Here is a 24,140-nt window from a genome sequence, read left to right as displayed (position 1 = left end):
ACATAGAAAACTGAAGGTGCTACTGGAAAGCAAACTTGAGTTAATAAATTATAACCAACCCCTCAATACTTGTCATCTGGGGAGGAAAAAACTTTGAATGTACATTGTTAATTTTAAAACAGAGGCTGCACATGATTGAGAGTCTACATAGCCAGCTTAAACACAAAGTCCTTACCTTTGTCTGAGGCAATGATTGAAATATTATATACACCACTTCTGGCTTCTCTATCGAGTCTTTTCAAAATTGTGATTACTCCTGAGTTTTTATCCACATGGACCCACCCTTCTGGATCACTTGATTTCTTATACCTGTGAATAATGACAAGTTAAAATAGCAAAACAGATCATAAGTCAAATTACAATCCTAGTATCAAAATAAATTATACATTTTAAACAGTGAAAGTTGCTCAGGCGTGTCTGACTCTTTTCGACCCCATGGACTGTGGATTTCTCCAGGCCAGAATACTGGAGTGGGTAGCCTTTCCCTTCCCCAGGGGATCTTCCAACCCAGGGATTGAATCCAGGTCTTCCCCACTGCAGGCAGATTCTTTACCAGCTGAGCCACCAGAGAAGCCCAATGTATACAGAAATTTTTTTTTCTTTTCTAAGAAAAAAAGCATGGTCAATTTGACCTTCACTAAAATAGAATCACAAGTACCTTATGCCACTGCTACTTCTTGTTTCCGGGTCGTATGCTTTATAACCAATGGTCTTTGTTCCCACTGGTACGTTTTCTTTAATTCGAACAGTTTGTACCTGAGGGTCACACTCAGGGCCCTCATCCTGATTTTGGACATTAACAGTGACTGTTGCCATGTTCGTGGTGGATCTGGAAGTACCAGTATATGGAGCTTCATTAACTACACCAATTTCCAGGGTCACCTGCTGTTTTTCTTCATAATTCAGTGGCTACAAAAGCAAGCATGTTGAAAATGAGATCAAGATGCAGTATTTGGCCATGTGAACTAGTGTGTAACTACTTAGCTTTGGGAATGTGTACTAAGTGCTGGCTCAGGAAGAGTCATGAAAATACTAAATGTATACCCGCAAATGTGCTGATTCAGTATTTGGGTAGAGCCAGCAAAAAAAAAAAAAAATCCCTCAATTGCAAATTTAACACAATATCACAGGTCCTAATGGCAATTTCAGATCGTATTTAATGAACTATTATTATTTGAAATATTACTTTTGGGACTCCATGCCCCAATCAACAGGAACTTACTATTCCATCAGTTTGGGCACAGTTTATCCTATCCACCTGCGATGAAAACAAATATCTATATCTTGTTTAAGGTAGAAAAGGTGGGTCAAATTTTATAAGATGTTTTTAAGAGACAAGAAAATAGAAAGATCATGGGCATTACACTTTCTTTTTCTACCTTTTCTACCCCTGCTACTGGTACTGCTAAGTCGCTTCAGTCGTGTCCGACTCTGTGCGACCCCATAGACTGCAGCCCACCAGGCTCTCCCGTCCCTGGGATTCTCCAGGCAAGAACACTGGAGTGGGTTGCCATTTCCTTCTCCAATGCATGAAAGTGAAAAGTGAAAGTGAAGTCGCTCAGTCGTGTCCGACTCTTAGTGACCCCATGGACTGCAGCCCTCCAGGCTCCTCAGTCCATGGGATTTTCCAGGCAAGAGTACTGGAGGGGGGTGCCATTGCCTTCTCCGCTGGACCCTCTTAAATAAGGCGTTAATCACATTCGTAAGGACTCCACCCTTATGATCTAGGCCCCTCCCATACACTCCACCTTCTAATACCATTGAAGTGAAGTGAAGTCATATCCGACTCTTTGCGACTCCATGGACTGTAGCCTATCAGGCTCTTCTGACCATGGGATTTTCCAGGCAAGAGTGCTGGAGTTACCCTTTTAAAAATGGGTAGTACCAACTTTAATAGAAGGTGTTAATTTTATTTTGCCTGATTCATAGCTGTATTGAAAATGGGTGAAACCATTTCCCAGAAGACAGAATTTTTTTTTCCTTTATTTTTTAATTGGAGGAAAATTGCTTTATAATGTTGTGTTGGTTTCTGCACTACAACAACTTCAGAATCAGTCATAACTATACATACATCCCCTCCCTCTTGAGCCTCCCCTCCCTCCCTCCCTCCCTCCATCCCACCCCTCAAGGTCATCACAGAGTGCCAAGCTGGGCTCCCTGTGCTGTCAAGTCTTAGATTTCACAGAGATAAATTTCCTTTCTGTAATGCCAAGGATTAGGGCAGGGTTGGATGAAGAAAGAAACAAGATTTAAGGGACAATCCCTCTGCTATCTGAAGCAGAAATTAACCCACAGACTGCAGCTAATTTTCATCACAGTAAGAAAAACCAATCATCATTTTTAACCCATTCTCCTTGTGAATGAAGAAAAGGGAAACCAGAAACCCAGGATAGAATCATGTTCTAGTAGAAGATGCAGCAGAACCATAGGCTCCTATGGTTTTGTCCAAAGCCAGAGCTCAGATGACTTTATGGGTTAACTCTGCCACCTGAATTAGCAGTGATGTCTCCTGAGATAATTAGAGATTATTAGAAAGAGGTTTTGGAAGTATTTACATTTTGAATGGTTGAGGACTCCTGTTCCAAACCAGGAAGTAAAGAACATAATGTACACTGTATCCAAAAGTAAAGATCTATAAAACAGCTTCCCTATGAGTCTGACCAAGAATAACTCATTATTTGGGAAATTCAGTAATGAAGTAGCAGCTCCTTGACACAGCGATAGAAAGAATGGACTAGGAAAGCCTGGCAGTGTCTCACTGTTGCCAAAATTGTGCTGGCTTTTTAATTGTTAAGAGATAACTGGTTAAAACAAAAAAAGGAAAAAAAAAAAACCAGAGATACTCGTTACAAAATGGGTACTATATCTTATTAATTGAACATACATATATATAATAATTCTAAACTATCATATCTTTTCAAAATGTTCCCCAAAATGAGTACAATCATCCCACTATATACATGAAGAACACAGCATTTACATTTACTTAACTGTCTATTTTAGATCTACATTTACTAGAATTCCTTTCTTTTCATCAAGCTCTAGTATACTAATCTTTCATATTATAAGCTGCAAATAACTAATCTGCTGATTTATTCTTACCTTAACCACACACAGAACTCCTTCATTGGTTTGGGAATCTGTTACAATTTTAAAATTTCCATCTTCATTACCCTTTAAAATGGTGTAATTGGCCCTCCAATTAGCAGTATTAATTAAGTCCTTATCCTGAACGGCAACACGTAAGATTTCCACATCAATTCTATTCTCCTCCACTGATGCCACATACTAAAATAACAAAAAATGACAAAAGAAGTTTAATTAGTAACTCTCACAAAAGCAGAACATCATGTAAAGTAAGCCTGGCTCTTCTAATTTCCAAAAATTATGTTTGAAAAGTGTAAGTGAAAGTTGCTCAGTCGTGTTGGACTCTTTGTGACCCCATGGACCATATATACCGTCCTGGCCTGGAGTGGAGTGGGTAGCCTTTCCCTTCTCCAGAGGATCTTCCCAACCCATGGATCAAATCCAGACCTCCTGCATTACAGGCGGATTCTTTACCAGCTGAGCCACAAGGAAAGCCCAAGAGTACTAGAGTGGGTAGCCCATCCCTTCTCCAGGGGATCTTCCCGACCCAGGAATCAAACTGGGGTCTCCTGCATTGCAGGCGGATTCTTTACCAACTGAGCTTTCAGGGAAGCCCAAAACTATATTTACGTGATTTTAAACCCTAAGTCCAAACTACTTACATATGGCTGGGAATACTTCATTTGAAATCATGGGGCATGAAGGGAGATGTGCATATTTAGCAATTAACTCTGCCTTTTACATTTTCTTATATTAAAATCACACACTTACAGAAGAACGGGTGAATGTTGGCAAGTTGTCATTCACATCTTCAATATTAATGATGCAAATTGCAGTTGTCTGCAAACCAAAATACTGACCATCCATGTCTTGCACTTTAATTTTCAGCTGGTATTTATCAATTAGCTGAAAAGAAAGTAAGAATTTAATTACTGAGTGAAAGTAACATTATAAATGAAATCATAACTTATTCTATAATTTTCCCTGCATTGAAAATTTAAGAAGTACACTATTAGACTTTATAGTTTTCATATACTGGCAGAGGAATAATTTCCACATACTAATTTTCAATTAATTTATGCAAATATAATAGTTTCTCAAATGTAAAGTGCTACTCATAGAATCAAGTTGGTTTCTGCATCACTTAACAGAAAGAAAAAATATTGTCATAGCCACTTAAAATTGCCTAGTAATTAATCAAAATCTTTACCTCCTATTCAAAGTACATTCTTACATTCAAAAATACATTAACAGTGATAATAAAGCAATAACATATCCTCTTGTAAAAGTGGTGGATTTTAAATATTTACTTGACATTTATTAAAAGATCATTAAATTAGCATAAGAAGAAAGTTCTGGGGCTTTGTAAAATTTTCTTTTTTCTCTTCATGGAAAATAGTGTCTTTTTTTTAAGGATTTTCCATTCTTTAGAGATTGCAGACTCATCACTAGTTTAAGTGATGAGTCTTTCTTGAGATACACAGATAATGGTCTCATCTGTCACAAGTATTGAGATATTGAAGGATTAACAGCATCTCTAATAATAATGCCACCTAGACTGAACATTAGGAAGCTTGGGTTCTATTCCCAAGTTCAAAAACAGCAAATGTAATCTTTGGCAGTTGGGAAAGTCTTTTCCCTTAGTTTTCCTCTTCTGTAAAATGATAATAATAACATCTTTGCTAAGTAATTAACCTTTTATAAGACAAAAAATATATAAAATACTTCCTAACCTTCCATCTAGAATAGTTGCCATTCTCTTAAAAAACCAAATTGAACCGGGGTCTCCTGCATCGCAGGCAGATTCTTTACCAACTGAGCTATCAGGGAAGCCCTTTCCTTCCTTTAGACTTCTTAAACTTTCTAGTCCTCATGCACTGGACTCAATATTACCTAAAATAAAACTATTAATAATATTTCTCTCAATGGCTATAGTTGTTACACTTCTGATTTTTCCTGATTTACTCCTCTCTCATAATCAATCACATATGTAGAGCTGAAACAATTAATGGTCTTCTTTTATTCAAAATTTTTAAAAGCTCAGACTAGTATACTTCTAGGAGGAAATATGGATTCTATTTGTAGCAAACTATGATTTATTGGGAATGATCAACTGGCAGATAACACAAAGACAGAAATGAAGGTTGGGACTTAAATATCAACCTATCATTATCTTCAGATGGAAGAAAAGTTCTGATGCTTAAAGAGATTAAAGCGTGGAAGGCCAACAGAAAAAAAAATCAGAAACCTGGGATCAGAACGTGAGTCCAGAGCTTTCTTGGGTAAAAGAACTCTAAGACTCCTTCATTAGTCAAATGTTCTCAAGTGTTTTATCAGAATAATCTATTTAAGACTCGACGATAAAAGAAAATTTGGTTTATAACCTGCTCTTCCTGAGCATCCAAATTCCATGAAGAATCTCTATAATCTGAAGACCTGTGACAGCAATCCATTCATTTAGCAAATGATACCCCATTCTTCACTGGCACGTGCGTGCATGCATGCTTGCCCAGTCGATTCAGTGTCTGACTCTTTGTGACCCTAGGGACCACAGCCCACCAGGCTCCTCTGTCCATGGGATTCTCCAGGCAAGAACTCTGGAGTCGGTTGCCAGTTCCTACTCCAGGCAATCTTCCTGACCCAGGGATTGAACCCACTCTGCATTACAGATGGATTCTTCACCCCTGAGCCACCCAGGAAGCCCCTTCACTGGCACAGACTCATTTTAAGAATGTATAAATTATAAACAATAAAAATGAATTAAAAATAGAAATTAAAATAATAGAATTAAAATAATAAAATCGAATTTAAAAATCGAAATTTTACTTAGGAATGTCCTTGCAAATGCAGTAAAAATGATCAATTTTAACCACTGTTATTAAATCTCAGCCTTCAGTCCACATGAAAAAATGGGAGGTATGTATAAAAGCCCTTCTGCATAATAGTATATGATTTTCTTCCAAGGAAAAGTACTTTCAGGATTGTTTGATTTAGAAGCTAAGCTGTTTTTACATAAAAGACACCTAAGGTTATTCAATTTGGGATCTGGAAGACATTTTGACATACATAAGGCAAATCTGTCACTTAAAGAAAAGGCTATCTGATGCAAATGATCGACTGGAGCTTTCAAGCAAAAATAAGGATTCTAGAAAACTTTTATGAACTATTGTGGTATTAATGGAGATGAGTAGGAGATTGTTTTAATATTGTTTAATTAAATGTGTCAATATTTGGAGGATCTGCATAACTCGGTGAGCCAGTACTTCCCATACGACCAGTGCATGATGTTACAAGACCTCACGTGGTAAATAAACTAGTCACTTTTAGTACAAGACAGTGGATCCTGATGTGACAAAGTATGAAAGTTCACAGACAAGGCTTCTTAAGAGTGCACACTGCAAAAAACATTTACAAACCTACCACCTGTCAAGCTTTGGTGTAGTATATCAAAGAAGACTATCCACAATGATCTGGAATTACTATTAAAACACTCCTTTCTATTCTAACTTCAGGTCATCTTGGATTTTCTTTATATACCTTGACTAAAACGATATAGCAGACTGAATGCAGGAGATATGAAAACTAATCACTCTTACATTAAGTCAGGTATTAAACAGATTTGGAAAATGTATAATAATGCTACTCCTCATTCAATTGTTTGTTTTGGAAATGTAGTTATTTTTATAAAAATATTATTTATATTAACATGTAATATCTTAAATGGGTAAGTAAATATATACTTTTTAACTTCTATCAGTTTTAAACATTTTTGGATTAAACAGTGATAAATATAAGCCACATAAACAAAAGCCTGGAATTGTCAATAAAATTTAAGACTGTAAAGAGCTCCTGAGACCAGAAAACTTGCAAACCACTTCCTTAATCCATGGGAGAGGAAATGAATTAATACAGAGTTTTAGGAATCAAAGAGAAACCTGACAAACATGTATTACTATATTTTAAAATTAAGGATTATAAATGTAGGAAGTAGGCCAGATAAGTACTATAAGAATTCAGATAAATAAATGCTAACAGTTGAGTAACAGTTGAATAACAAAATGAGTAATTACTAAACTAGGATAGCTGCAGGGACAATGGATAGATGTGAATATAAGATCATTGTGGAGTTAATATCAACATGCTTTGGAAAGTAATTTGACTTGGAAGAGGAGACATCAAATACAATTTTGAGAACACAAAGCCAAGGTGAAAATAGAAAAATCACTAAAGGAAAAGAATATTCTAGTCATTTTAACTAAAAGCATGGGAAAGAGAGCATGTTCAGAAGGAAAGAAGAATTCTAGATATCCTTCATCTTAGGTAGCTGTGAAATGTTCAAATAAGGATTCCTGTCAGTCAACTGAAAATGTTGAATCAGAGATCAGCAAGAGATAAACTTTCATTTAATCTATGTAAGGGGAAAATGTAGATGAGATTGCTAATGAAGTTACACAGATAGAAAGAGAAGCATTGTTATCTGTAGATAAGAAACTTCCACAAATTCCAAGTTTTACTGTACAATTACAACATTTCTTATTTTTTTTCCAACTACAAATATGTTTATATTAGGAAATTTGATTTTATAAATCATATAATTCAGGAGAGAATGAATTAGCAGTTCAAAATCAGCATGCTGCAAGAGTAATGACCTCCATCAACCTACCTAAAATAATTTTTGTTAGATTCACAATATGCTTTTCAAAAGCTTATCTGCAGGTGATAATACAGAGAAACATAGGTACTACCAAAAGAGCCAACTCATTAGAAAAGACCCTGATGCTGAGAAAGATTGAGGGCAGGACGAGAAGGGGACGACAGAGGATGAGACAGTTGGATGGCATCACTGACTCAATGGACATGAGTTTGAGCAAGCTCCAGGAGGTGGTGAAAGACAGGGAAGCCTGGCGTTGGCATGCTGCACTCCATGGGATCGCAGAGTTGAACACGACTAAGTGACTGAACAATAACAAATCAGGTTTTATTTGTTAATATTTGTTACCTCTCTGTCTAGCTGAGATGACGATGTGGTGATCACGCCTGTAGTTGGATGCATAGAAAAGAGGGTGGGTAATGCTGGAAACTGCTCAATGATGGAGTACTTCAGACGCGTGTGGAGTGTGTCAGGCTCATCTTGGTCTGTTGCACAAACCTGTCCCACGGTAGTACCTACATACACAAAAATCCCCTTTACTTTCCAAAACCTTTACAGTTTCAACTTTCCCTTTGACTCCTATCTATCACAAAAAAGTTTCGCACGACAAAATTAATAATAAGAATAGCGTTTGTACATTTTCAGGATTCCATATAAAGTACCACTTCCTTTTAAATATCCCAATGTTCCAACATTTTGAAATTTGGTGACCATATCCATATTTACTACGTTTACTGTATAATTTTATAAATGTTGATAATATCCCCCCATGGCCTTAGTATTTCTTAACTAAAGAATTCCAATTATTCTTTAAGCTTTTTCTATTTATAAGCCTGCACTTAAATTGATCATATGGGTCAGTTTTGCTCTGAAAATTCTTAGCTTACTTAGATCTTTCTAGAGGAAGACTAAAAATCTAATTCTAACTCCTAGTTGAAATGGTCCATTTTTCAAGAGATTAAGAAAATTTATTCTCCAAGACCTTTTTAACAATGTCCAGAATGCATGTGTGCATGCATGCTAAGTCACATCAGTCGTGTACAACTCTTGCGACCTATGGGCTACAGCCCAGCTGGCTCCCCTGTCCATGGGATTCTCTAGGCCAGAATACTGGAGTGGAAAAAAAAAAAGAATACTGGAGTGGGTTGCCATGCCCTTCTCCAAGGGATCTTCCCGGTACAGGGATTGAACTCACATATCTTACATCTCCTGCCTTGGTAGGCAGGTTCTTTACCACTAGGGTCACCTGAGAAGCCCAGTGATGCCCAGAATACAGTCTATCATTTAATCACTATAGAATATCAGCAGGTCTCTTCAAGGCTAAGACTTCTACTGCTCAATAACTTCTTTTCAGAAAAAAAATATTCTTAGAATATTTAGAAAATATGGCCTCTTCAAAGTATTTATCTCACACAGAAAGGCAAAATAACATTGAGGCACTGTGCTTGGCATTCAAGGTATACTGCACTTCACTTAACCTTGTATGTTAATATCTCATGTTACAGATGAAGAAACCAAAGCTTGTCAAGATAGGAAACTTGCCCAAGGTCACAGCACACAGCTAGCAAAAGGCAGAGTAAAATGCCTCCCAGAGCCACCCGTCTGGCAAGTCCCTTGCTCTTGGCAGCAGGCTATGCTACCTCCCAGTGGCCAGAATGAAAGTCAACTCATGAACGGAAACACTAAGTTGCCGTGCATTGCCAAGGTGGGGACTCACCAACTTTGCTGTTTTCAAAAACTTCAAAACTGTAACTTGTTTCTGTAAAAATTGGGGCGTTATCATTTTCATCCTCAATTCTGATGACCAAGGTCAATGGATATTCTGGAGTATATCCATCCGGAGTTGTTGCGAAGGCAACTAGCTGTGAAGAGAGTAACATTGAAAAAAAAAGCGAAAATAAATTATGGTTCAAACTTGCTTATGCTTTGCCTTTCATTTGGAGACTGTTGAGCATCACAGTGTGGGTTTTACCATGTTACTACTTTTGAATGTGAGCATAATCTTAATGCCACAAGAGATGGCTAATTTCATGGTGTACTATAGCATTTTATAATATAGCTAATATAATAACATAGATAAATTCAGTTTCCTCACCATTCTGTATTGTTGTTCATGAGTATAATGGTTATTATTATTATTTTCTTGAAAGGATCCTGAGAACTATTTTGTTTTGCTTGAAAGTTTCAAGTGCATGTATTTTAAATACAATTCTCTGGATCTTTTATAACTGAATTCTTAGGATTCCAAACTCCCCAGGTGCAGTCAACTGAGATACTATTTTATTTTCTAATTAGAATTTTAGCCATATTGATGGCTATATTTAGATAACTGTCTTCATAATAATTGTTTAATTTAAAAAGGGGAGTCAGAAATGGACCAAATGGCCATACATTGTGTCTAGAATGCAATTGATTCTTTTGATCATACAATATCAATTTAAATTCCATATTATCTCCTAACAGCTGTCATAGAAAGAACAGACCATCACAGGTACTTAGAAGGCCATGTCGTAGTAATTTTAAAACTAAAGAATTAATTCATCCAAAAACATATAACTAAAGTTGAGTTAGGCAAAATGACCAGTTCCTGTGGGAAATTCAATACAACATTAGGTTAAATTCTTACATAGTAACAGTCATCCCACAATGGGAGGTTGCCTAGATGATGAAATGCCTTGTTATCCTAGTTAAGCACTGTCCACACTCCTTACTCGCTCACAAATTAATTGTCTCTCATTGCAAAGGTTCTGAGGCTTAACTTCAGAGCTTGACTTATCTCCTATGGCATCACTCTCAGTACCATAAAGAGGTTCACAGATCTTTTCTGCCAAATAAATAACTACTTTCAAAGTGGTGCTCTTTTTTCTTTTGAAAACAGAAATAGTAAAACCGTAATTCCCAGAACAATTTAATAAAACTGAAGACTATTTATTTTATAAAATTCTTTTTGCTTCCAGGCAACTATCAGGTCCATACAATACTACCAGAGCACAGATGAGAAATTCAGGAGACAGAAAAGAGTAATTGAATTGAGGAAGAGAGGCAATATAGCCAAGCTTAATGTTACTAACACAATATGTAAACGTTACCTCAAATAATGGATATGTTTCACGATCTATAGAAGCAGTACAAAACAGGTTTCCAGTATCTCTCTCTACATAAAATAAATTGCGAGGTTCTTTGTCAACTCCAGGCCCACTTATGGAATAGTAAATAGTGTAGTTTTGGGCTGTATCAGATTGAATCTAGAAAGTAGACAATATATACATAAAAGACAAATTTTGTATTTCAGCAAAACTTTCATCTACATATTTACGCAATCACATTGATATTTTCATTACAATAAGTAATTACCCCCTTTAATTTATTACTATATATGGATAAAAGACAGCAATAGGAAAAGGAAGCCTAATAACTGAGAAATTCAAGAGCAAGGCATGAGGAAAATAATGAAGTAGCACCTTAGTTTTCCAGAATAACTAATGAATACTTTCAAAGGCTACATGTACCTACATGGATCAAGCATTCTGGACTTTTCTTGTCTTAGAAAACAAAGTATTCTGAGCATGAAAAGTTATCCTTTTATCAATTGTTTTAACACCTGAAGTTTTATTTTATCTAATGTAATATTTGAGACACTGGATTTAACGTATACTGTCTGCAGGGCAAACATCTGGAAAGTGATTTCCTTAATTAGTTTTCATTTCTCAGCATTGTCTTTATTATAGGGGTTGAACAGGATGAAAAAGAGTGAAAATATCTTGGTGAATGTGCTACTTTGATATTTGATTCAAAAAGAAAATTTTCTCTGGGATTTCCCCAGTGGTCCGATGGTCAAGACTTTGCCTTCAAATGCAGGGGGCACGTGTTCCATCCCTGGTCAGAGAACTAAGATCCTACATCAAAAAACATTTTTTTCCAAAGTATTTTCATCCTCTTAGTAGGATCCTGACTACCTATCAGAATGACTAACAATTATTTTCAAAAAAATTTTTTCCCAACTTTAAAATGCTCTTCTCTCGGTTGCACTGTATTTATTGGTGGGCTCTAAATAAGGTATCTCTCTCACTGATTAAAGAATTGGTGGAAAAGAAACCTAAGAGCTAGACTGAATGGTAGTGACCACTGATAGTGGAGAGAGGCACAAAGATTTGCTGAGGTTCCCACTGAAAGTTAAAAGAGAAAGAGAAAATGTGGACCCAGTGTGATTTAAACAGTGAACTCGAAAAGAAACCATGGAAAGGTGTACCATCTTTCCCTTTCATGGCATTTGACTTTTTATCGACAATTTCATCCTTTATTATGGAAGATGTTTGCGGGTTTTCTAGACTACGTCCAGGCTCTGAGATACACTTGATGATATGAAAATCCATTGAAGAAGCACGTGTTTGAGAGTGCTAGATGGGCTTCACAGCTTTATAAATGGCTTTTGCATGACTACAACTGCAAAAAAGTTTATGCAGGTATAGAGAGATGTATTTATACCATATATTGAAGCATATGATAGACACACTCATTCACTTATATATTCATATATACACATTTTAAAAAATAATTGCATACTTATTGTCCAAATTTTTAAAAGAGATGGAAACCATAGACTCTCACAGTGAAAAGAAAGTAAATTGTACCTGTTGAAGAAAAAGTGGGAATGGACCCAAGGAATTCTCAGGCACTGAGCAAGGAATAGGAGCCCATCTTCTCTTGGCACGTCTCAAAACTTTTTCCTGAGAATGCCTTTTCTTTAGTACCTCAATTTAGAAAACAACAACAACAACAAATAATCAAGTCAACAGCTACTTTATTTTTAAACCTGAAAAGTGATACATCTTTCTTCTCTCATTATCTCATGAGGATTAGCTGGGGAGGCGTAGGACCACGGTAGTGCTTGAAAACTAAACAAAATGTCAATACCACTAAAAAAAAAAGAAGAAGAAGAAAGCCCTGCCCTAACTGTTATCTCAGCAATCCTCTTGAGAAAATAACTTGGTGGGAACATAGAAGAGAGAGAGATGGAATCTGAAGCCTAGAAGCAAAACTGGAAAAAAAAAAAAATTACTGTTGCCACATTGCCATGCAGAAACACAGGAGAAGAGATATGCAAAGAACGTTAAGTGGATAGGTGCCCTTCTAAATTCAGCATAAGCATCTTCCACTCACCAGCAGCTAGGAAGAGCCAGGGGACCAACAGAGAGATCTGTGTCAGAAGGAGGAGAGAAACAGGGGGACAACTCTCAGACGGCCGTCATGAGTAATGGCCAGGGGCTGAACAGAAGTCATTTTGATCTTGGGTGTCACAAAGTCAAATGCGTGCATGAGATCCGAAATTTAACCTAAAATACCCTTCCATTTTCTAAGATTAAAAATTATGCCAAGATACATGAAACCTATCTCTGAAGGCCTCAGGTGTCAGAGCATAATTAACCACATGATGACCCTAGTACCGCTGCCTGAATAGGACATCACAGTAAGTCATTAACATGTCATACGAGCTCCTGAATCTTTAAAAGCTACATACTCCAAATTACATATGAACATCTTAAGCAATAATGTTTATTGTTTTGGATACCTACTCCACAGTGAAGATCAAGAAACACTGTTCCATGTTTAATCTCAAGTTCTCATTCTGTCCCATATGCCAACTTCTCCTTTTATGCCCCAAATAAAAGGAAATTATAACCTGGGATAACCTAGGTTGAACCACTCTTTTCCATTTCAACAGTTAACTTGAGTCATGGTTTTCCTTCTTCTTCAAGCTAAACTAACCCCATCTTTTCTGATTCACATCTTCTCTGGTCATGTGAGTTACACCTGAAGAAGTCAATTCATTATACTTCATTTTTATACTTTGGCATACCTTTGTTTGATGTTCTAAAAGGACAAGTATTTCCTTCTCTTCTTGGGTCTCTGTGTTGGAGAGCAATATGGTAAAAGAGCTCTTCTCTGAGGACAAAAGAATGGTATGTGTTGTATAGACTGAGCCATCTTCTAAGATTTGGAAATCAGGGTCACTTGAGTGAATGAGAGTTGCAGATTTAAAGCACTCCTTCAGGTTAACTGTAGAAAATGCACAGAGCAATCATTTGTGAGCTAAATCAAAGCAATATATAATTTTAACTGTAAGCTATGCATTTGAGGTGGAACAATCAAAAACTCTGACTACATTGACACTTGTAAATTTTGCATTTTTTAAAAGGACATATGAAACTACATGGTTAATTAAGTTGTTCTTAATTAAACATATCCACCATGTCTTTTACCGACTTCACATCCTTTTAAAAAAAGAGACATTTGTTCTTAAAGACATGTAAACTCCACAGTTTGAATATTAAACTCACACCAAAAGAAGTTTTTCTATATTAGCTGAAACTAGCCACAGAGCAACACAATAAAACACATAAAGTAAGTTAAATAGAACCTAGAAATTAAAACTGGAAGTTATTAAATTATTACTGAACTCTTTGCATCTGTTGCTAAATAGTCATCATATTCTGTCTCTACATTGATCCAATCTTTAGTTATACATTTGAGTTATATGAAAAAAATTAATTGATAAAAAAGCAATGAAAATGTTAGTCACTCAGTCATGTCTGACTCTTTGCGACCCCATGGACTGCAGCCCACCAGGCTCTTCAAGTCCATGGAATTCTCCAGGCAAGAATACCAGCATGGGTTGCCATTTCTTCCTCCAAGGGATCATCCCCACCCAAGAATCAAACCCCAGATCTCCTGCATTGCAGGTGGATTCTTTACCATGTGATTTTTACCATTTTTTTGCCATATGATTCTTCATCATCTTTACCATTCTTCCCCACCAGAGAAGCCCATTAAAAAAATAAAGGTGGAAATAAATGTCAGGAAGATGCCAAAATAGTTTAGGATAAAAATCCAAAAACAACACCTTTAAACTCAAGAAATAGTATCAATACTATTTCTCAATTTCAAAGACATGTTTTGACACATACCATAACCTACCTCTAATGTAAATATTAGTAATTACTTCATTAATCAAATTAAAACAATTTTATGTTGTATAATCATGTCTTTCAATAAAGAACAATATTTCATTCACTGGATTGACACCACATGTATTAAAATGTATTACAATGTATTGTATTAGTTTTACCTATTAATTCCAATACAGTCACTCTTCTAAAGATTACACTAATTTTACAAGATCACAGCAAATTAGGATTTATTGCATACTTTGGCAGTTTCTTACCTCTACCAATAAATTTTTCAGCATCTAGTTTAGCAGGAACATGTAGTGTCACTGTTTTGCAGGCATCACAGGCAAATGTTAAGATCTAAAAAAATCAATATTATGCATGAAAAAGAGCCTTTTCATGTGTACACAGTTTGCACACATTTGTATAATTATAAATCTGTTTATAAAATTATCAAAATAAAATACCAAGCATATAATGGGATTAAGAATTCAGAAAAAAAAATTGCATAGAAGAATAAAACCAATAGAGAGCCATGGTTCCCTCCCTCACAAGGCATGTAAACCCAGAGAATTCCTTATCCTCTTGGGCTTTGTTTCCTAGTCTGAAAATGGAGTTAATAATGGAGAAGGAAATGGCAACCCACTCCAGTATTCTTGCCTGGAGAATCCCAGGGACGGAGTAGCCTGGTGGGCTGCCATCTATGGGGTCGCACAGAGTCGGACATGACTGAAGCGACTCAGCAGTGGAAGTAGCAGCAGTAACGACACCCTTTTGTGGGAAAACACTGGAAACTATTAGGAAGGCAGCACAGACATGTAAAAATAACAAAATAAAAACAAATCTAATGAGTCAGCAAATCATTTCAATTATCTGTGAACTGCCTATGAGTTGTGGTACCAAATCAAAAATATCCTAAAGAAAAGCCCAACACTTTTAAAGACAAGCCCTGACTCACTGCCATGCTCCTGCTGCTAAGTCGCTTCAGTCGTGTCCGACTCTGTGCGACCCCATAGATGGCAGCCCACCAGGCTCCCCCATCCTTGGGATTCTCCAGGCAAGAACACTGGAGTGGGTTGCCACTTCCTTCTCCAATGCAGGAAAGTGAAAAGTGAAAGTGAAGTCGCTCAGTTGTGTCCGACCCTTAGCGACCCATGGACTGCAGCCTACCAGGCTCCTCCGTCCATGGGATTTTCCAGGCAAGAGTACTGGATTGGGATGCCATTGCTTCTCCGACTCACTGCAATGGAATGATTTAAAAATTATTTACCTGTGACCCCACACATACAAGCACAAGACTTTGAAATATGAACTTATTTTGAACTTCTCATTAATGAAAATTAAAGTCAGTGTTAAAAATATTTCACTTAAAAAATGTAAATGATTTAGTGATATATGGTGAATGAGTTCCAATACAATACGTATCTGAGCCCACTGAAAATAAATTCGGTTCTCTCTGAAACTATAAACGGATGCTTCTGAAAGATTGAGAGTTTTTTTTTCCTATATTTTTGCAAAGGTTTTTGGCCAAAAGCAAAATAACTAACGAGCATTTACATTGTTATTTACAAATCTATAAACATAAATTAAAATCGTCAAAATTGGAATGAAAATTTTTATCTCCAAAACACATTAAAGACCATTTAATTATCCAATTTAACTTGTGTATGAAGGACTAAGCATGGCAGAGATTACATTTCAATTGGAACTGAGCAATGAACATAACCAAGGGACTGTACTCAAATAAAAATATTGAGAAATAAAAAGATGAGAAGAATTCTCACTGGTTGCCTAGTCTAGAGCAAATAGGAGTAGGACGTGTGAAGAGCCCAGCTCAAGGTGACAGGAAGCACACACCCACTGATTCATTCAACCCATGTTTCTTGGTTGCCGCCTGGGTGCCAGGCAGTGTTCAAAGGCTACCACAGTGAACAAAGAAAACTCCTTGACTTCACTGAGATTATTTTATAATGAAAGACAAAAAGTCAATACACAAATGCACCAAGATCACATAACGCCATGAGTAAGTGTTACAAGCAAAGTAAAACAGGGAGAGAGGGTGATAAAAGAAAAGACCAGAATGAAACAAGAAAGCAAACCAATTCACTAACCAGGGGAGAGCCTTCCAAGTGGAGCAAAAGCCGCGCCAAAGGCCCTGAGAGGCGACTTCACCTGGTGTGTCAAAGGAACACAAAGGAGCCCGTAGCTGTAAACACAGGCTTCCCAGGTGGCTCAGTGGTAAAGAATCTGCCTGCCAAGCAGGAAACGTGGGTTCGATCCCTGGGTTGGGAAGGTCCCCTGAAGAAGGGAATGGCTACCCATTCCAGTATTCTTGGCTGCCAAATCCCATGGGCTGAGAAGGTTGGCAGGCTACAGTCCACGGGATCACAGAGTCAGACCCAACCGAGCAACTCAAACAACAAACAACAGCAGTAAACACAGAACAGGAAGAGTGACAGGACGATATTGAAAAGACAGTTGTGGGCGTATTAGATAGGGTCTAAAGGACCACAGGGACGAGTACAGTTTTATTCTGAGGGCAAAGAGAAGCAACCGTATGTTTAGAGACTATGGCATCACGTTGTGAGCATTTACATAGACTCATTCAGGTGGCCACGGGAAAACAGACGGAAAAGTGAAAGTGTTAGTCACTCAGTCGTGTCCAACTCTTTGTGACCCCACGGACTGTAGCCCACCAGGCTTCTCTGTCCATGGAATTCTCCAGGCAAGAATACTGGAGTGGGTTGCCATTTCCTCCTCCAGGGGATCGTTCCCACCCAAGAATCAAAGCTGGATCTCCTGCATTGCAGGCGGATTTTTTGCCATATGATTTTTAGCATTCTTTGCCATGTGATTCTTCACCATCTTTACCAATAGCCAGGCTGCTCTGTCCATGGAATTCCCCAGGCAAGAATACTGGAGTAAGTAGCCATTCCCTTCTCCAGGGGATCTTCCCAACCCAGGGATCGAACACATGTCTTCCGCATTGAAGGCAGATTCTTTATTTTCTGAGCCACCAGAGAACACACAATAGACGACCAGAGTGGAAGCAAGGAGACCCAATGGGAGGAATCTAAGAGAGGAGGGGTGGTGACTTGGACTAAGGTAAAAATGATGGAAAAGGTGAGGATGGCCAAATTAAGACAGCATCTCATATAACAGCGTCCTGGACATCCACTCATTCATTCAGCAAATATTTATTGAATGTCTAGTATGTTCCAGACACAAGCAGCAAACAGGGTTCTCATGAAACATTCAAGTCAAGGGTAAGACATTTACAATTTCAATAAAGGAAGATAAAAGCTATGACAGGGAAATTCAGGGTGCTTTGGGAGAGCACTGGGAGCCAGCCCCTTCTAAGGGACAGGTGAAGAGGGGAGACATGTTAGTCACATCCAAGGAAGGCAGAGCTTATATGTTCCCAGCACAGGAACTGCATGTGCCCAAACCCAGAGAGGCCACAGACCTGAAAATGCCATTTGCCATGGTGATGTATATAGCACAAGAGGGAGAGGAACTGAAAATGGATTCAGAGAAGCAGGTGTGGGAGAGAGTCTGAACAGCCTTCACACAGTACACTCATAGATCTTTTTTTTCCTAAAGATAATAAGAAACCAAAAATTTGTTTTAAGCAGATAAATGACATAAGCAAGCTTTCCAGGTAGCTCAGCTGTAAAGAATTTGCCTGCAAAGCAGGACCATGGGAGATGTGGGTTCAATCCCTGGGTCGGGAAGGTCCCCTGAAGGAGGACAAGGCCACATACTCCAGTATCCTTGCCTGGAGAATCTCATGGACAGAGGAGCCTGGTGGGCTACAGTCCATAGGGTTGCATAGAGTTGGACCAGACTGAAGCAACTTAGCGCGTGCACACACACACACACACACACAAAATGACATAAGCAACTTTCTATTGGAATAAGGTAACTCTGACCAGTGTGACAAATGAACTCGGGGAACAATTTTCTTTGCCAAGAAGGGCCCTAGGGTGTTCAGTCAAATCCCTAGGCCAAAATTAAAAATAACGGATACGTGTTTTTAAACCATCCTAAAACATCTTATAAGGAAGTCCTAGGCAAAAACTGAGGATTAAGATGGAACACAGGAGTAACCAGAAAAAACTTCTAATCTGAAAAGATTAGATTTTGGTTTTTTGGCCTCAAATAGGGGAGCAAAATCAAAGCATGGACCTGCCTATGATCTAAGAGAAGAGCCACTCATGTTAATCTGGACTCCCAAATGCAAAACCTTCACTGTAGGTATGAGCTAGAAGTGAACTAGCCTCGCATGGACTTGTGAGCCACACTCATGTCATTCAGATGTTCCAGCCACTAAGTAAGTAGACTTAGAATGTGATCAGCACCATGGTTGCTGAAAACCATTTGGCCAAATTCAATAACCATTCTTAAACTTTTTTTTAAAGAAAAGAGCCCCCATTAGGAATTGATAAGTGCTATTTCAATATGAGTTTTATTTTACATTATAATCACATCACCAATAGAAAAGCCCTAACATAGCCTCACTAAACTCAGAAACAAGATGGACTTCCCAAGGGTCATCACCTATAGCTAAAATTACATTAAAGTATATTAGATATATGAATGAAAAGAAGAAGGTAAAAGTAAAAATAACTATTTGCATTTGATATGACTATTTATCTGGAAAACCCAAGCAAATTAACCATAAAACAGTAAGAGAATTTTAGTAAGGGTGCAGAAATAACTGCTAAAATACACAAATCATTAGTCTTCATCCACATAAAGTCAGTTAAGCAATATATTGGGAAAAAAGAAATCATTTTCAAAAGTGGTAAAAGAAAAAAAGTTAGAATACCAAAAAGTAAACTTAAGCTTATGTGAGAAAAATCTGAAAATATTTCTGAAGGACACAAAAGAAGACTTGCACAAAAATAAATATGTATCATTATTTTGAATAGAAAAAAAAATCAACAATGTAAGTATATCAATTTACACAAAGTTAAATTATGAAGGTTATGAACCTAATAAATCCCAACAGTACTTCTTTTCCAGAACTAGACAAGCTAACTTAAAAGATCATAAGGAAACCCAGAGATTGTCATAATGAGCAAAGGAACTTAAGTCAGACAGGAGAAAGAGTGTATGACATCCCTTATACACAGAATCTAAAAAGAAATGATACAAATGAACTGACTCCGAAAACAGAAATAGACTCACAGACTTAAGAGAACAAATTTATGGTTGCATAAACCGGGTGGGAAGGATAGTTAGGGAGTCTGGGATGGACATGTACACACTGCTATATTTAAAATGGATAACCAGACTTCCCTGGTGGTACAGTAGATAAGAATCTGCTGTCAATGAGGGAGATACTGGTTCGATCCCTGATCAGGAAAATTCCACATGCCATGCTGCAATGACCGAAGCCCGGGCCCAGCGACAAGAGAAGCCACTGCAATGAGAAGGCCACTCACGACAACGAAGAGCAGCCCCCTGCTTGCCACAACTAGAGCAAAAGCCCACCATGCACAGCAGGAAGACCCAGTGCAGCCAAAAAAAAAAGAATTCAGGCTTAATGGATAACCAAGGATCTACTCAATAGCACAGGGAACTCTGTTCAATATTATGTGATAATATTGAACCATCCCCTGGATGGGAGGGGAGTTTGGGGAAGAATGGATACAGGTATATGTATCACTAAGTCCTTTTACTGTTCTCCTGAAACTATCACAACATTGTCAGTCAGCTACACCCCAATACAAAATAAAAAGGTTTTTAAAAAATGAAGTGATAATTGGTATGTTTTTAAAGAGGTCATAAGGAAAAAATAAACAATTAAAAATAGAAAAATTATGAAAAAGAAAAGCAGTGAAAGGATATTAGCTTTAGCTGACAGTGAAAGGTTTTACGAAGTCTCAGTAATTAAAACAATGCAGCATTTGGTATATCAACAGAAGGAAGTGCATACAAATTGGAAAGGAAGAAACAAAACAGTTTCTATTCACATTTGTTACAACCCATATAGATCATAAGGTTGTAATTTTTTGTTACATTCACCAACCATCTAAGAGCTTCTACTTCTCCACATTCTTGCCTACAGAGCCTGTTCTCAAACTTTTGGACATCTGCCAAATGAGAAATGACATTTCAATGTAGTTTTAAAATTCATCTTTCCCTATTATGAGTGAGGCTGAAATATTTTATGAGACATTTTTATTACTTTATGGTTTTTCATGTTAATGCTGGACTTGATTTATAAGAACTCTTTATCTATTGGTAGATTAGCTTTTTCATAAAGGCTCCAATCACAAGATGAAATTGCATTAAGGAATGACTTGAATTTAACAGTGGAGATCCCTGACGACCTTAGAGAAGCTTCATTAAGTGTTTAGGCAGAAAGTTACTCAGTCATGGCTGATTCTTTGAGACCCCCTGGACTGTAGCCCACCAGGCTCCTCTGTTCATGAGGATTCTCCAGGCAAGAATACTAGAGTGGGTTGCCATGCCCTCCTTCAGGGAAACTTCTCCACCCAGGGATCAACCCCAGGTCTCCTGCATTGCAGGCAGATTCTTTACGTCTGAGCCATAGTGGAAGTACATTGAGGTGGACGTGGAGTGCAAATGTGTGAGGTGAGGCAAGACTAGGAAGTTGGGAGCTGGTTCATGGAATGGTGAAGGATGACTTGGGTGCATGGGGAGGAAGAGATTATGTCCCACAAGCCATTTGTATTCAGTAATGCTTCTCTTCTCTACACGTCTATCACACATGAGGCTCACAACCAGAAACCATCTGAGGCTGGCAGGGCTCTGCAGACGTGCACAGGAGCCTCAGAAGAGCTGAAGACACACCAACCCAACCAGCAAAAACGCAGCAGGATGAGGGGTGCGGCCAGAGTCACCCCACTTCTGGCTAACACAGCTTTGAAGCTAAGGAAGGTCAAAGAAAGACGATTATTCAACTTTAGATTATTCCCTATATCTGCTTTTTCTAAAAAGAGTCTGAGAAGACACACAGAAACTTCTGTTAGTATATCTGTGTTAGTTGCTCAGTTGTGTCCTACTCTTTGCAACCAGGTGGACTGTAGCCTGCCAGTCTCCTCTGCCCATGGAATTCTTCGGGCATGAATACTGGAGTGGGTTGCCATTCCCATCTCCAGGGGATCCTCCCCACCCAGGGATCAAACCTGAGTCTCCTGCATTGGAGGCAGATTCTTTACCATCTGAGCCACCTGGGAATATTTATGGCCTGTGCATTTCATTGCCTGAACCTAATCATGCTTTTTTTCCTTCAAGGGCAATGGTTCAGAAAGAAGTGTCCAAAAAAAGGGGGGATGGGGGAGTCGACTTTACTGAGAATCTAATCAAAATCGAGACATTTTATGACAGTTATTTACATATTCCATTCTCGATTTCCTCGACAGTTAACTGTTAATTGCTGTGTACCTGGCCCTTTGTGTTATTAATGTGCCCCAGGAAATGAGTTAAGGTTTGAAGTCCATAAGGAAAGCCATTCTAATGATAGCAACGACTACAATTTCATTCATTAAAAATTTCAGGAATTCCGTGAAACAGGACAGCGGTAGAGTAAAACTGGATATTTCACGCCGCCAGTTCCACCAGTCCCAGAAGGAATTCCCCGACTGTCTGTTCTCCAGTTTCGTCCCCGTGTCCTTCAGGTTTGCCTGGAGCCCTAATGCCTGCGGCTCAGCTTGAAAAGGCCACTACAGGCTTAGCCCCCTTGCTCTTGGTCTCTGTGACTTTTCTTCTTCCAGGGTATCCCGGGAGCTCTATCTGGGGAACCCCTGGTCCCACACTCTCTCAGGGGCTGCTCCCCCGCTCTAGATTCCGTGCCTGCAGCCCCCTCCCCCAAAGAGAGCCCGGGCTTTTTTGCCCGGGGGTGGCGGGGTGAGGGTGGTGGCGTTGTCCTTTCCCAATAAGGCCACCCCTACTTTCTCTCAGAGCTTTGGGGAGGTGGGCTCGTAGATACTGTGTTTCATAAAGTGGAAAAAAAACTGGAGCTGGAGGGCGAGGAGGGGCGGGCGGTGGGAGGAAGAATCCGGATGCCTCCGAGGCGACCATTTCCCCAAAGTTTAAAGGGAGTGAAACCTCACGTACGGACCCAAAATAGAAACCTTAACTGAGGACCATTTGGGAGCCGTCTACCATTTTCACGCGCAGAGGGTCCAGACCGCCCGGTCTCCGCGCTTCCCTCCCCTTCACCCACAGCCTAAGATAAATTCCCCAAAAGGCGCCTAGACCTCTCTTTCACCCCAGGATCGGCGGGTTTGGTCGCGTCCGCCCAGCGGCTCGCCTGGTCGGTGACCGGAACCCGGCCCTGAGCCGGCCTGGACTGTCCTCCCCCGCGAGGTGCGCGGGCTGGAGGCGCTCGGAGGCTCGTACCCAGGGGCCACGGATTTGCATGGGCGTTTGCAGCCGCTACCGGAGACACCCTCCTCCTCGTCCCCTACGGGATCGCAGCGCCCAGGTCGCCGTCCTCTGTCCGCCCTCCCCCACCCCAACCGGCTGCACTTTTGCAGCCAGCCCCAGGCGCCAGGAGCCCCCGCCTGGCTCGCCACCCACAGATCTCTGCTCCTAAAGGTGCCCTCTCTCCCACATCTGTCCGTGCGCCCTCCGGGCCCAGTGTCCAGGCGGCCACTCACCGCGAGGGTCAGCAGGAGTTGCCGGCAGAGGGCCCCGCTCGGGGAGCCTGGGGCTCGCGCTGGCGCCATGGGAGGACTCCGGGGCAGGTCGCCGGCCGAGGCACCCGGAGGCCGGGGGAGGGAGGGCGCGGCGGGGCAAAGGGCCGCGGCCGGGGCGCAGGAGTGCGAGGCCGAGGACCTGGCGCGCGGAGGAGCTGCTTTTCTTCTCGGTTTTTCTGAAGCTCCAGCCTCTCAGCCCAAAGGCTTTTCCTCTGACAGAGGGTGGGGTTTCCAGGCGCGTCCGAAAGACACCGATCGGCCCCTCCTAGGTATTTTCTTAAGTCTTCATTTCTGGAAGAACTCAACAGGTGGGAACTCCCTTTCGCCGCCACCCTTTTACCTGCGCTAGGTGTTTCTCACCAGCGGACGCCACCTATATGCCCCATCTCCCCCCACGCCCCGGTGTCCGCCTGGAGGATTAACAGCTGGCCCTGCCCAGCAGAAGCCCTGACTGTACAAAGACTCACTCTCCAAGCGCGCCGGGCCGCGGAAGGGGGCGAGGACCCGTGCGCGCTCCCGGCCCGACTCCGCCCCGCGAGCTGTGGTCAGTTGCAGACCCGCAGAGGCCGCCGGGGAGGGAGGTCGAGAGGTCGCACTTTAGTGTCACGGCTGCCTAAGGCCCACCTAGTAGAGGGTTGGCCCCAGGGGGACTGGGCTTCCCTGGTGGCTCAAACTGTAAAGAATCCGCCTGCAATGCAGGAGACTTGGGTTCGATCCCTGGGTTGGGGAGATCCCCTGGAGGAGGGCATGTATTCTCCAGTATTCTTGCCTGGAGAATCC

At 39.9% G+C, this 24,140-nt stretch overlaps 1 protein-coding gene across 4 annotated transcripts in view; it reads right to left on the bottom strand.

Annotated features, from left to right (window-relative positions):
• The window catches only part of DSC2 (desmocollin 2), a 38,425-nt gene extending 14,586 nt beyond the window's left edge, over nt 1-23,839 (bottom strand). For 2 of the 4 annotated variants that reach the window (XM_005901038.3, XM_070361529.1), the window contains exons 1-11: nt 23,322-23,839; nt 14,961-15,045; nt 13,596-13,795; nt 12,370-12,489; nt 10,828-10,983; nt 9,456-9,600; nt 8,087-8,253; nt 3,859-3,993; nt 3,103-3,288; nt 659-909; nt 176-309 (exon numbers count right to left, since the gene is read on the bottom strand). In XM_005901038.3, the coding sequence (XP_005901100.2) occupies nt 176-309; nt 659-909; nt 3,103-3,288; nt 3,859-3,993; nt 8,087-8,253; nt 9,456-9,600; nt 10,828-10,983; nt 12,370-12,489; nt 13,596-13,795; nt 14,961-15,045; nt 23,322-23,390 (1,648 nt within the window). In that variant the 5' untranslated portion in view covers nt 23,391-23,839. The remainder of the gene's footprint in view (nt 1-175; nt 310-658; nt 910-3,102; nt 3,289-3,858; nt 3,994-8,086; nt 8,254-9,455; nt 9,601-10,827; nt 10,984-12,369; nt 12,490-13,595; nt 13,796-14,960; nt 15,046-23,321) is intronic. The other 2 variants (XM_070361528.1, XM_070361530.1) reach the window with 1 other exon arrangement.
• Between the last annotated feature and the right edge of the window lie 301 nt (nt 23,840-24,140).

The sequence above is a fragment of the Bos mutus genome, chromosome 24, assembly GCF_027580195.1.
Source record: "Bos mutus isolate GX-2022 chromosome 24, NWIPB_WYAK_1.1, whole genome shotgun sequence".
Classification (NCBI taxonomy): Eukaryota; Metazoa; Chordata; class Mammalia; order Artiodactyla; family Bovidae; genus Bos; species Bos mutus.
The sequence above is the reverse complement of the archived record's forward strand: the minus strand, read 5'-3'. Positions and strand labels throughout refer to the sequence as shown.